Source organism: Chiloscyllium punctatum, chromosome 10 (assembly GCF_047496795.1).
Source record: "Chiloscyllium punctatum isolate Juve2018m chromosome 10, sChiPun1.3, whole genome shotgun sequence".
Classification (NCBI taxonomy): Eukaryota; Metazoa; Chordata; class Chondrichthyes; order Orectolobiformes; family Hemiscylliidae; genus Chiloscyllium; species Chiloscyllium punctatum.
In genome coordinates this window covers 84,993,649-85,008,493 of record NC_092748.1, presented here as the reverse complement: position 1 = coordinate 85,008,493, position 14,845 = coordinate 84,993,649, and the positions used below count along the sequence as shown (strand labels likewise).

Sequence of the window (14,845 nt, the reverse complement as noted above, 5' to 3'; positions counted from 1 at the left end):
CACAGCTGCTTCCTCACCACTCCACACCTGGAGGAAGAACGCCTCATCTTCCGCCTCGGAACACTTCAACCCCAGAGCATCAATGTGGACTTCACCAGTTTCCTCATTTCCCCTTCCCCCACCTCACCCCAGTTCCAAACTTCCAGATCAGCACTGTCCCCATGACTTGTCCTACCTGCCTATCTCCCGTCCCACCTATCCACTCCAACCTCCTCTCTGACCTATCACCTTCATCCCACCCCCATTCACCCATTGTACTTTTTGTTACCTTCCCCCACCCTCCTCCCTGACCTATCACCTTCATCCCCACTCCCACTCACCTATTGTACTCTATGATACTTTCTCCCCACCCCCACCCTCCTCTCGTTTATCGCTCCACCCTGCAGGCCCTCTGCCTCTATTCCTGATGAAGGGCTTTTGCCCGAAACATCGATTTTTTTTTGCTCCTCAGATGCTGCCTGAACTACTGTGCTTTTCCAGCACCACTCTAATCCAGAATCTGGTTTCCAGCATCTGCAGTCATTGTTTTTACCTATTTTTGGAATACTGTATGCAATTCTGGTCATCCTGCTATAGGAAAGATGCTGTGAACCTTGAAAGGGTTCAGAAAAGGTTTACAAGAATGTTGCCAGAGTTGCAGCATTTGAGCTACAGGGACAGGCTGAATAGGCTGGGACTATTTTCCCCAGAGCATCGAAGGTTGAGGTGTAGAAATTTATAAAATCATGAGGGGCATAGATAAGGTGAATAGCCAAGTCTTTTGCCCAGGGTGGAGCAGTGCAAAACTAAAGGGCATAGGTTTAGGGTGCGAGGGAAAAATTTAGAAGGGAACTTCGGGGCAACTTTTTCATGCTGAGGTTGGTGCTTGTATGGAATGAGCTGCTTGAGGAAATGGTGGAGGCTGGTACAATTATGGCATTTAAAAAGCAGCTGGATCAGTATATGAATAGTTTATGATTAGTACATGGGATGTAAGCCACCCTTTATTGCCCATTTCAAATTGCCCAAAGTACAGTTAAGAGTCAATCACGTTCTGGATTCACATGTAGGACAAATGAAGTAAAGAAGGAAAATTTAGTCGCGTAAAGGACACTAGTGAATCACATAGGCTTCTGCAAAAATTGACAGTAGTTACATGACTATCATGTGACTAGCTTTTACTTCCAGGTTTTCACTGAATTTATATTTTACCAGCTGCCATGCTGAGATTCAATGTTTCAGCACTGTGTAGAGTCATAGAGTTATACAAATTTGGCATTCATATTCATTTATTTATATTGCATTTTGGTCATGTTATACAGAAGTACAACAACTCAGAATGTTTTGAATAGTCAAATTGTTACATAATTATCCTATGCTATTACAACCAAGGCTGATGTCTCAAAGTTGACACAATGGTGTATTTGAGATTTCAAAGTTGCATTGCTGGATATAATTATGACATCCTGTGTACTGGAGCTACATGCGTGAATTTTGTTCAAAGCATAACAGCATTAATTTTTTTAAATTAAGGGATTTTATTTTGGAGATTGTAGCTGGACACTTTTTTAACGTTGTTATAGTCATGACAATGTACAAAGGAAATTGTTATAATCTAATTCAATCAAAATGCCTAGTTTGCTGACAGAGAAATTGCAGATATGAATCACTTCAGTCATTTGTGCACAACAAAAATCAATTTGACAAGGCACATTCTCCTTTTATTATCTGCTTTAAAAATTCTTCAAAGTTTTTGAAAGTATTGAGCATCTTCTGATTTTGGGTGGACATGACTAGACAATAAAATCAATACATACTTAAAATCTTCTATTGCTCTTTTAATAACCTTATAATGTGACCATTTTATGGAAATGTATATGGAAAAGGTTTTTGGGTTAAATAGTAGAAAGTCATATTTCCAGCCAGCAAAATATCCTTTATTTGGCCTATGAAATTTGAGCAAGAGCACATAAATAGGCAGTAGTAATGTCTATTTAAACATTGTTAATCAGTGAAGCCGTTGAGATTACCTCTTTGACTGTTTCTAAGGTAAAGTTAGAGAGATTTTTGAACAGTAAAGGACTTTAGCATTTTGGTGAGTGCGCAGGTAAGTGGATAAAAACAATGACTGCAGATGCTGGAAACCAGATTCTAGATTAGTGGTACTGGAAGAGCACAACAGTTCAGGCAGCATCCAAGGAGCTTCGAAATCGACGTTTCGGGCAAAAGCCCTTCATCAGGAATAAAGGCAGTGAGCCTGAAGCATGGAGAGATAAGCTAGAGGAGGGTGGGGGTGGGGAGAAAGTAGCATAGAGTACAATGGGTGAGTGGGGGAGGGGATGAAGGTGATAGATCAAGGAGGAGAGGGTGGAGTGGATAGGTGGAAAAGAAGATAGGCAGGTAGGACAAGTCCGGACAAGTCACGGGGACAGTTACTGAGCTGGAAGTTTAGAACTAGAGGGTGGTGAGGGAGCGGCGGTGAAGGAGGCCCAGGTCCTCCATGTCCTCGGCAGAGTGGGAGGGGGAGTTGAAGTGTTGGGCCACGGGGCAGTGTGGTTGATTGGTGCGGGTGTCCCGGAGATGTTCCCTAAAGCGCTCTGCGAGAAGACGTCCAGTTTCTCCAATGTAAAGGAGACCGCATCGAGAGCAACGGATACAATAAATGATATTGGTGGATGTGCAGGTGAAACTTTGATGGATGTGGAAGGCTCCTTTAGGACCTTGGATAGAGGTGAGGGAGGAGATGTGGGTGCAGGTTTTACAGTTCCTGCGGTGGCAGGGGAAAGTGCCAGGATTGGAGGGTGGGTTGTTTGGGGGCGTGGACCTGACCAGGTAGTCGCGGAGGGAACGGTTTTTGCGGAAGGCGGAAAGGGGTGGGGAGGGAAATATATCCCTGGTAGTGGAGTCTGCAAAGTAAGTTGAGCTGAGTCAACAAAAAGATCAGCCATGATCATAATGAATGGCAGAGCAGGCTCAAGGGGCCAGATGGTCTACTCCTGCTCCTCGTTCTTATGTTACGCTCTTATATTATAGTTCAAACAAATTTGTGAAAATGTTTCAAAGTTATCAGATTTTGATAAGTTCTGATACATTATAAGGATATGTTCAGACACTAAAATCAATATTTATCAAGTCGGATAAAAACATACAAATGAAGAGAAAAATATAAATTTTATATTAAATCTTAAGAAATGTGTAAACCTTTAGTTCACAGTAATGACCATTTCAGTTGTTGATCATTGCATCATAAATATTACTGAGTAAATAATCAGTTGCATTATACAATTCAATTTAATAAAGAAGTAGAAATCATGCAAATGAATATACATTGTAGCAATGGAAATCCCTGTTATCATTCCTTATATGAATCAAAGTGAAGTTTACAAAGGGAGCTTATGGGCTCAAACCACCTGAAAATGTGTTATTGAATAGTCATTTTTAAGATTCATCGAGATGACATGGCTAGAAGTTAATCCCTTAGGAGCCAGGAATTTTTAATTGTAATCTTTCAAAAATGTTTTTTTGTAATTTTGAAAGCAGTTAGTGGATTAATTTAACACATGGATAACAGTATAACTTCATAATTAATTGATGTTAAACAGTTCTGAAGTAAGAACACAAAACTATTAAGAATACTTGAGGTGGAGATAATTGGGTAATTACTGACTGATGGAAATACAATTAATAATCAATCACTATGAAATGCAAATTATTATTGAAAAGTATTTTCCCATTTTCCTCCCTTGAGCATTGAGGCTGGCGTAAGCATTGAAGAACTTCAGCCTTCAGATCTGCCGGAGCGGTTTTCCTGAAATCTACTATATGCGTAAGGAAATCCAACAGAAGTTCTCCATTTTCATTTCCTTCAATGAAACACTCTGTGATATCAAAGATAGAAGAAAGCTCATAGATATGATACTTCATTCTTATCTCATCAAGGACTTTGTGGACATCAAGGAAAAGGCAACTGCTGAGAAACCGGGATCCAGCTTTCCTCCAAAGTGAATGATAGCCACCGTCATCTGGTAATAATAATATTTGAAATATATTTGTGAAAACATTCTTATTTAATTTGAATTCTGATACTACAAAATTCCTCTGTAAATTATTTATTTGTCTCAATAGCATTCAGGGGACAGTGATTATAGTCATGAAGTGAAAATAACAAATGCTGGAGATCACAGTGGATCAGACAGCATCCATGGAGAGAGAGCAAGTTAACATTTTGAGTCTAGATGAAAAGCATAGTATCATGAAGTATGGTTTAACTGTGGAAAAGGTGCAACTAAATTTATTAGTTGGGGTAGGGTAACCATGGTGTGATAAGAGAACTGGCTCAGGTAAATTAGAGTTAAACATTGGCACACAAAAATGTAACAGAATAATAGGATCCATTTATAGAGGAGATAGTTTCAGTAAAGATAAAATATATTCCTACAAGGGTAAAAACAATGACTGCAGATTCTGGAAACCAGATTCTAGTTTAGAGTGGTGCTGGAAAAGTAGAGCAGTTCAGGCAGCATCCGAGGAGCAGGAAAATCGATGTTTCGGGCAAAAGCCCTTCATCAGGAAAACTGCTCTAATTTTCCAGCCCCATTCTAATCTAGAACCTATTCCTACAAGGGGGAAAGCAAACACAAGCAAATCCAGAGTTCCCTATTTGGCAAAAGAGAGATCAAGCAACATGAAATAGAAAAAGTGTGCATATGATAGATGCCATGTGGACAGTACAATTGAGAAACAAACAGAATATGAAAGGGTTAGATGGGAAATGATTTTAAAAAAGTAAGCAAAGAGAGTTCGAGAAGATACTGACAGCTAAGAAAGCAAGGTATCCAAAAGTCTTCCACAGGGATGTGATATTGGAAGAGTTATAAAAGTAGGAAAGGAATGATTTTAGATGTTACTCATGAAGGCAGAAGACATGACTGGGATAACAAAAGAGTACTTTTTACTTATCATTAGTAAGGAGGAAGTTGCTTCTCAAATCAGTATGAAAGGAAATATTCAGACACTAGATGGGCTAAAAATAGATGAAAGTGAAGTATTGGATAACCTGACTGAAGTTGGTAAGTTACTTGGATCAATGTTAATGCAAGTGGTGACATTGAGACAAGTAGGAGCTGAGATATTGATAGTATCTTTCCATTCCTCCTTAAATAAAGGTCTAGTATCAGAGGATTGGAGAATTGCAAATCATAAATTCTTATTCAAAACATGATGTAAAGATAATCCCAAAAACCACAGGCCAATCAGTTTAAGAGCAGAACGAAGGCTTTTGGAAACATTAATTTGGGTCAAAATTAGCAGTCACTTGGACAAATGTAAATTAATTTCTCTGAACCAAAAGGCCTACGTCCAAGTCCCACAAGTTCATGTGGTGCATCATAACATACCAAGACAGGCTGATTAAAAACATAATACAGAATCATGAAAATTTGGAGGAAAGAAATTAAGCCATTCAGGCCATCAAAGGTTGCTCCTCACATTCCAATTCCATTCTTTATAACCTGCATTCATTAATATTCTTTGCTTACAAGAATATAATTCCCCTTCAGAAATAAATGTTGATTCTGCATCAATCAACATATTTTCTTTATTCATTCACTGGCTGGGCTGACATTTATTGCTCATTCCTCATTGCTCAGAGGGCAGGTAAGTGCCAACCACTTTGGTGTGGGTCCGAACTCACATGCGAGCCAGATCAGGTAAGGATGACAGTTTCCTTCCCTAAAGGGTGTTAGGTTTTTCCAACAATCGTCACTATTAGCTCCTTAATTCCAGTTTTTTTTCTACTGAATTTAAATTCCATTACTTGCTATGTCCCAATTTGAACCCACCTCCCCAGGACACTATTTGATTCTCCAGATTAGTTGACCAGCAGTAATATCACGAGGCTGTCACCTCACCATATTTGAGCAGTGGATATTCTATATCCGCCAATTTTTCATTTCCTAAAATGCTGACCATTTTCTTTATATATGGCCTCTTATAAACACTTTATGGGTGAAAATATTCCATGTATTTTTACACAATCTTGGAGACATCTAACAGATTTCTGCTGCTCAGCTGCAGTGACAAAAGTACGAACATCTGAAGTCTTTAATTCAAATGTATATCCCTCATTACTACCGATGCTGGCTTTGCATGACTTAGCTTGTGGAGAAAACTTCATGAAGTAAACTAGCATTTGTTGAAATGTTGGATGCAGTGGGGCATTGCTCAAAGAATTTCTATAGCACTCTTGGGTGTCCCTGAAAGATAGTTTGCATTCCACTGAAGTATTAGTATTCTGGAGATGATGACTGCTCTGTATGTCAGAAGTTTTGCTGATTTACAGAGGTCTTTATTGTCAAACATTTATTGCTGTTGTTTGTTATATAATGAGCTTGCACAGATCACCTCGAATTAGATCTCTTCATCAATGGTGATCTTCTAAGAGATGTGGCTGCCAAGATCTGAGAAGTGCTCAAAATATTCAAGAGACTCTACAATGCCATTAGGAAGAGGTCTATTTGGCTGACCTGTTGCAGGTTGACTTGAGTTTTATTTGGCAGCAATCAAGGACAAGGCAAATCTCTTTTATGCAAAATATGTTAACTGGTTTATAAATAAATTTAGTGCTGAATTGATTACAAAAATGCAATCACCTGCACACAGCAAGTCATGTATATCTATGGTGATCAGCTTAGTGTTGTCATGGATGTCAAGTTAAACATTTGTACATTCAAATATACAGACATATAAATTAGGAGCAGAAATCGGTCGCTCAGCAACTTGGGCTTGCTCCAGCCATAGGATGTACGTAATTGAGGAGAATTTGTGTCAGGGTTACCCTGCTACTGACAAAAACTTCAACCATAATCTTCATTCTTTAAGATAGTTGCAATTATTGCATTTCTTTGGTTATATGGAGGAAGTGGAAGGAGGGGGATCTTGTTATTTTTCTTCTCAAATGCATACAATGAATGCTGATGTTTTGCTCTGAGGAAAAGCCAGTTTTGAAGACTTCTTTTGGAATATCATTGGCACCATTTTACTTGTTGATCTCTCTTGATTTTATCATAGGACATTGAGGAGTGTAGTCTGGAGAGCATCAGCTACTACTTGTGTATTCATAGTTGATGAGTTATTCAAAATGTTTTAGTTGAAGAATGGCATTCTCATCCTTCAGTTGAGAAACACAATCATGAGAGTAAAAGGGATTTTGCATATTTATATAAGACACTTGTGGCTTCAAAAAAGCTTTGCTTGTTATGATGGTCAGCCTACCTCAGGCTTATCTTTTTCTCTACCATGTCAGCTTTAGCATCAAGATTTGACTTTTGGGAGCAGTTTTGAGCTTTTTGAATGCCATTTATTTGATTTGCCACGTTAAGTCTCTCTGAGAAGCCTGATGTCTGTTTATTTTTGTTCCAGGAAACCTCATATTTCAGTATTTTTTTTTCAACAAACCAATCCAGGCGATATGGATGTTTTAGTCCAATGCTATGGGTATCGCAATCTAGTCCAGTTGACTTTATCTTATCTCATTATTCTAGAATTGATGTTGATGTGTGACAATTGAGGTTGGTTGAGTTGCACTTAGAACCTCTTTCTGTAACTGGGTTGCTTTTGGGGCTGTGGTATTGTGTTTCTTCCTTTTGAAAATTAGTAACTGGTGAAAATAACCTCATTGATAATGTGGGCATTCAGAATTGAGCAATATAGTGATAGATAAAGACAAACAGCTAAAAATGCTGGCAGTACTCCAGGTAGGGAAGTCAACACGCCCATCTGAGATGCATCCTAGTTTGCTGAGAGTGGTAAGTGAAAAAATTGTGGAGCCATTGATAAAAATTTTCCAGAACTCTCTGAACACAGAATTAGTCCCACGGTACTGGAGGAGTGTAAATGTGGAGCCATTGTTTAAGAACAGGAATAAAGGATAATCCAGGAAACTGCAGATCTGTCAGCTTGACAGCAATAGTGTGAAAACTGACGGAAGTTATAATTTGGGATACGTATACATACACTTGGAGAAAAATAAGTTAATAGTGGACAGTTAGCGTAGCTTTGACATGGGCAGGTCATGTCTGACAAGCTTAATTAAGTTTTTTGACAAGGTGACACAGTCAGTGGATGAAGATACTGCTGTGGATGATATACATTTGGATTTTCATTTGATATTGTGCCACATGGCAGGTTGTTTAGCAAATTAGAAATGTGTGCAATTGATGGGTCCTTGGCATTATGGACTAGAATTGGTTAAAAGATAAGAAACAGAGGGTGGTTACAGATGGAAATAGAATCATAGCATCGTGCAGCACAGAAACAGACCCTTCGGTCCAACCAGTCCATGCTGAACATAGTCCCAAACTAAACTAGTCCCACCTGCCTGCTCCTGGTTCATATCTTTCCAAACCTTACCTATTCATGTACCTATCCAAATGACTTTTAAATATTGTAATTGTATCTATATCGACCACTTCCTCAGGAAGTTCATTCCACATGTGAACCACTGTCTGGGTAAAATAAAACATTGCCTCTCATGTCTTTTTTAAATCCCTCTCCTCTCACCTTAAACATGTGTCCCCTAGTCTTGAAATCCCCTGTCCTAGGGAAAAGACAGCTATCAACAATTCTATTTATACCTCTCATTATTTAATAAACTTTTATCAGATTGCCTCTCAACATCCTATGTTCCAGTTAAAAATGTCCTAGCCTATTCAGCCTTTCTTTATAACTCAAACCTTCCACACCCAGCAATACCCCTGGGAAACCTCTTCTGAATCCCCTCCAGCGTAATAATATCCTTCCTATAACTGGGCAACTAGAACTGGACACAGTATTCCAGAAGAGCCCTCATCAGTATTCTGTACGACCTCAACATGATTTCCCAACTCCTATACTCAAACAGGCAAGCAGTGAAGGTAAGCGTATCAAATGCCCTTTTAACCACTCTGTCAATATGTGATGCAAACTTCAAAGCATTATGTACCTGCACCCCTGTGTCCCTCTGTTCTACGACACTAACCAAGATCCTTCCATTATTGTATAAGCCCTATCCTTGTTTCTTGTACCAAATTGCAATACTTCACATTTATCTAGATTGAGCTCCATCTGCCATTTGATCAAGATCTCTTTGAATCTTAAAAAGAGCTTTCTTCACTGTCTACTATGCCACCAATTTTGGTGTTGTCTGCAAATTTACTAACCATGCCTTCTATATTCTCATCCAGATCATTTATATAAATGACAAACAAAAGAGGACCCTGATCCCTGTGGAATGCGGCTGGTAACAGGCCTCTAGGCTGAAAAGCAGCCCTCCACCACCATTCTCTGTCTCCTGCCAATAAGTCAATTACATATCCGACTGGCAAGCTCACTGTGAATCCTATTTGATTTGACTTTACTAAGTAGACTGCCATGTGGAAGCTTGGTGTTCCACAGGGATTGGCATTGGGACTTTTGCTTTTTCTGATCAATGTAAACAATTTGTAGATGGCTGTTGTGAGCAAAGTCTCTAAATGTATAGATGATATTAAGATGTGGAGAATAATGGATAATGAGGAAGACACTGAGTGACCTCAGAGATACAAGGAAAAATTAGAGAAAGTGGCTTATTTTCTTTGGAGCAGAGAAGATCAAAAAGTGATCTTATTGACATGTTCAAATTCATGAACAATTTTGACAAGGTAGGAAGGATATTCTGTTTCCTTCAGTTGGTATGTCAGCAACTAAGGGTAACAATTTCAAGATTTTTAGCAAGGAAACAAGGAATGAGATGAGGAGAAACTTCTTTACTCAGAGTTGTTAGTAATTGAAATGCACTATCTAGGAGAGTTGTGAAGGTGGATTCTATTGGAAGTTTCAAAATAGAGGTGGATAGATATTTGAAAGTGATGTAGAAGGATACAGCGATAGGATTAGAGAATGGCGCAAGCTAGGTTACTCTTTTGGGAACCAGTTCAGTCATGATTGGTCAAACAGCCTCCTTCTATACTGTAAAATTCCATGATTCCAGAAAATTTGAGCCTCTGCAGGTAGGTTTGCTCGCTGAGCTGGAAGGTTCATTTCCAGACGTTTCATCACCCTACTAGGTAACATCTTCAGTTGGCCTCCGGGCCTAACTCAATGTCAACAAATACATTGAGTTAGACCCCATCTACCACCCCCTGAGAAAAATAACAGGAAATGACATCACCACAGGAAATGGCATCACCAACCCAAAGAAACCCAAATATATAAATAGAAAGCAGGAATTATCAGCATTGCTCCACCCGGAGGTCCACTGAAGATGTTACTTAGTAGGGTGACAAAACATCTGGAAATGAACCTTCCAGCTGAGCGAGTAAACCTACATCCACAACCTCAACCTGATCTACAAGTCTTCACAAAAACTGAGCCCTGCAATGCCTTAATGCTAGGTGGATAGTCAATGCCAATTGGACAAGTTAATAGTCTGTCCAGCAGGCAATAGTCCTCCAGCTGGACTGAGTGATAGAAACATCACTTAGAACTTTGATCCAGTCAATAAAATAATCCACAAAGTATCAACGCTTTGATCTTGGGTGCTTCCAAGTGTTTTGTGTTTGACCTTCTGGTGGGAAAAAAGTTTGTTAAAATAAGACAATGCTGAGGATTCTTTGTTAGCAAGAGAATTCCATTTACATAAATTTTTCCTACTCCATTTGCCCAATGCTTCCACTCCAGACATGAATGTTGTTGTCAACCCTGGCAAGAAAAATCCCCAGAAGAACATATTCTTCTTTTTGGATGGCCACGAGGACTTCATCAAAGTCAGAATGGAACTTTTCCAGAACAGGTTTACTAGAGTCAAGGGTCAGAACAGAAGCACTGATGAAGGTGACATCTTGTTTATAGCTGAGCTGTAGTTGAAATGCAATGCGTCTTTCATTTACACAGCTGAACACTTCTGACAGTACAGGTAAGATCCTATTCCAGACAGTAAAACTAAATGTGTTGGCACAGGGTCACTGTTAACCTGACTTTCCAGTACAAGTTATATCCCTCTGTTTGTTCCTTCATTATATCTAACTGGAAAGATATATCTCACTGAGGTCAGCATAGTCTTTCAGAGTTTTAATAGCTCAGCTTAGATGACTGTAACTGTTCCTCTAGACAATCAGACATGAGTGTTCTAATACACCAAGTTGAAAATTTTAAAATGTTTTTCTTTGCCTACAAAGATGTTGATTTCACAAGGTGTTGCTCCTCAGCCAGATGAAAATAGGGTAGCCTAATTTTAAGATATCTTTTCCAGCCCCATCCTCTCTTGGGGTGAGCAGAGGGAGCAAGGACAACTCTGTTCCAATTCAGGTATCCAGTGGTTTTCATATTTCTATCCCATGTACGTGTCATCTTTACTGGGAACTCAAAAATTCAAAACCTTATCCTCACCATCTGTTCTCCACTGCCACAGGGATTGTCAAATGAATCCTGGTAGAAGCTCTTACATGGCTTTATTCATTATGGGAACCTTGGCACATGTAATTGTTCAGACAATCTTGATGGGTTAGAATACTTGGAATCCCTACAGTATAGAAACAGGCCATTTGGCCTAACAAGTCCATACAGACCCTTGGAACATTAACTCACCCAGACCCGGGTGAGGAGAATGTGCAAACTCCACACAAAGAGTCACATAAGGCTGCAATCAAACCTGGGTCTCTGGTACTGTGAGGCAGCAGTACTAACCACTGAACCACCATGCTGCTCCCACTGAGCCACAGTGCCGCTCCCACTGAGTCACCATGCCACCCCCAATTGTTGCCCAATTCTCAGTGAGATGTCGAACCATTATGTTTGGGACCATCTTATGGCTGTAGCTTTCCTTCTTCCATCTTCACAAACCATGAGATCCATAGACTTCCTTTTTCTGTTCTGCCATTAACAATATATTTTCATGTAAAGTAACCCATGCTATGTTCTGTTTTCAACATCACCCATACAATCTTTAGATTCTTAAGGTCAGTTAACATTTTATATCTAATAACCATATCAATGACCAGCCATTGTCTGTTTCCTGCCATCTAGCTAACTCATTAGGTACAATACAATTTTTACATTGCTTCACGTACAGCTAGTGTACTTCCAAAGAAGTCATACTGAACTTGAAATACTAACTCTGTTTCTCTCTCCACAGACAGACTACTGAGTTTCTCCAGTACTTACTGTTTCTTTTTGTGCATTTATAGTCTTTTTGAACATGCACCAGAATGTATCAATCTAAGTATCAGGAGGCAAATGGATAAATGAATAAAATATTAGATTATATTTTCCTTGTTGAATTTCAATTAATGCAGAGTCCTTATGTTTGCATATCAGAAAAATTAGACAGCCACTTACCTGCAGTTTGTACTATTAGAAGTTTGCCATTAGTTTCCAGAAGGCTGTGAAAATACTTGATGGTATCGTGCAAACTTTCTACATAATACAACATCTAGACAAGAAGATTTAAGGTCAGAAATGCAAATATGTTTTCATTTAAGCTGCTTTTATTTTAAAATTAATTATGATACTTTCCTCAGTGTTTAAAGATACTGGATTTGAAATTTTGGTGTGATCAATGTGAAATCATGTGCAATTTGGAAAGCCCAAAGATGGGGTAGAGAGTTTACTTCTGCCAAAATTGACCATTGTTGTCTCTTTTCTGCTACTTGCATGTAATGGGGAGCATGAATGAATTTATTTTTGCCACAAACAACTATATTTGTGTGAGTTCTGCATACTGTGGGAATTACCTCCAGTACCGATATGAGGCCTTAAGATACTGTGTTCTAATGTAGCCTTTGAAAAATCTCTCAATCCTAAACTTTTGGTAATGAATGGCAAGTGAAGTTGACAACACTGTCACAAAGCTTCTGAAGGAGTTGAAGATTTTCTAGATCCCCTTTCAGACTTTCTCGGTCCATTAGAGTGGCACGGTGGCTTAGTGGTTAGCAATGCTGCCTCACAGCACCAGGGTCTCCAGGTTCAATTTCAGCCTCGGGTGTGTGGAGTTTGCACATTCTCCCCGGGTCTGCGTGGGTTTCCTTCGGGTGCTCCGGTTTCCTCCCACAGTCCAAAGATGTACAGGTCAGGTAAATTGGCCACGCTAAATTGCCCATAGGTTAGGTGCGTTAGTCAGAGGGAAATGAGTCTGGGTGGGTTACTCTTTGGAGGGTTGGTGTGGACTTGTTGGACCGAAGGGCCTGTTTCCACACTGTAGGGAATCTAATCTAATCATTGTAGCAATACTCTGATAGTCCAGTCTTCTGCCAGACAAGGAATCAGCTCTGGCGAAAGTGAGACTGCAGATGCTGGAGATTAGAATCGAGAGTGTGGTGCTGAGCAATCAGCCTGGTAGGGTATTTCATTGGTTGTCGTCCAAATAAGGACGCAGAATGTCAGGATAGATTATTCTGAACTTTTGCGAGCTTCCTACCTTTTGACAATATCTGCAAATAGGGTGAAGTCTTACCGAATCTTCAATAAAAGTGGATTTTAGCCAAAACTCCCCAGAACTATTTGAAATCATGGTGATGTTGGATGCCTGGACACCTCATATATAAAGCATTTAGTCATGGCCAAACTGAAAGGCTCATCTCTATTTATGGGAGATATTTTTGCAGTAAGTTTGGATGTTCCAGCAAACCCTGCCTCCTGCCTCTCTTTTACATGTGGTGGATTACAAAAGCAGTATACAATGTACACTAACTCCAGCATGGGCTGAGGACCATAATAGGGCTTATTTGTATGACTGGAGATTTCCATGGTTGATTTTAGGAGAAAGATCCCCAATAAAACTGTTTTTCCCAATCTCAACAAAAGGTTGTTTCAAAGCACATTAAAAAAATGCTCCTAAAATTAAAGTGCATTACAACATAATTAATACATTGTAATTCAGTTTTAGTTTGAGAGTCTCATTGCTCATAAAACAGATAAATGTTTATTTAATTCTTCATCGCCCTTAAAAAGGAAGAAATAAGTATTCTTGTGTTAACATACTCCAGCTATAAAACCATCTCACGTTTTCGACCTTAACATCCATAATGAACTTGGACTGTAATTAAGAAATTAGATAACAAGACAATTATCTCAAATAAATATTAAACTGTGGTTCAGTGGTTTTGTAACTAAATAATGCACATGCAGTTCAAGAAGTTGGAATGTATGAGAAAATTGATATTATATATTAAAAATTGAATAACATCGTCCAAATGTATTTCCTTCTTAATTTTCCCAGTTAATCTGAAGGTCTTAATGATGTATTCATTGAGATATAGAAAAATGAGAGGTGACCTTATTTAAACATACAAGATTCTTAGGGGACTTGGCAGGTTTGAGATGGAAAGGTAGGAAATTCTGGGAGCAGAGGGCATAATCTCAGAGTAAGCAGTCACCCTTTTAAGAAAGAGATGAGGTGGAATTTCTTCTTTCAGAAGGTAGTGAATCTGTGGAATTCTTTATTACGGAAAGGTTGCGTCATTAAAAATATTTAAGGCAGAGATAGTCAGATGTTTAATCAGTAAGCAAATCAAGGGTTATGAGCACAAGGAAGAAAGCAGCTTTGAGGATTTTCTGATTAACCATGATCTCATTGAATGGCAGAACAGAATTGATGGGCAGAATTGACTATTTCTGGTTCTATGTCTTATGGCCGTAGTTTAATTGGTTCATGAGTGTGAAGTGGTGACCTTCTGGCCTGGCATAGCGGCCTCCCTGCCTGCTGTAATACTCTTCCAGAGCAGCCTCCCTGCATGGCAGGGCAGCCTCACCCAGCGTGGCACCCTTTCAGCCCAGCACGGCTTCCTTGGCCTGGCATGGTGGCCTAAAGTGATGTCCCAGCCTCACGATCCTCAAGGTGAGATGCAGTGTAGTC

General features: G+C 39.3%; 1 protein-coding gene across 10 annotated transcripts in view; it reads right to left on the bottom strand.

The window, feature by feature from the left end:
- Window positions 1-1,250: 1,250 nt before the first annotated feature.
- The window catches only part of hnmt (histamine N-methyltransferase), a 59,698-nt gene continuing 46,103 nt past the window's right edge, over window positions 1,251-14,845 (bottom strand). For 8 of the 10 annotated variants that reach the window (XM_072579701.1, XM_072579704.1, XM_072579700.1 and 5 more), the window contains 3 exons: window positions 12,331-12,424; window positions 10,633-10,791; window positions 1,251-4,001 (listed from right to left, as the gene is read on the bottom strand). In XM_072579701.1, the coding sequence (XP_072435802.1) occupies window positions 3,661-4,001; window positions 10,633-10,791; window positions 12,331-12,424 (594 nt within the window). In that variant the 3' untranslated portion in view covers window positions 1,251-3,660. The remainder of the gene's footprint in view (window positions 4,002-10,632; window positions 10,792-12,330; window positions 12,425-14,845) is intronic. The other 2 variants (XM_072579710.1, XM_072579709.1) reach the window with 2 other exon arrangements.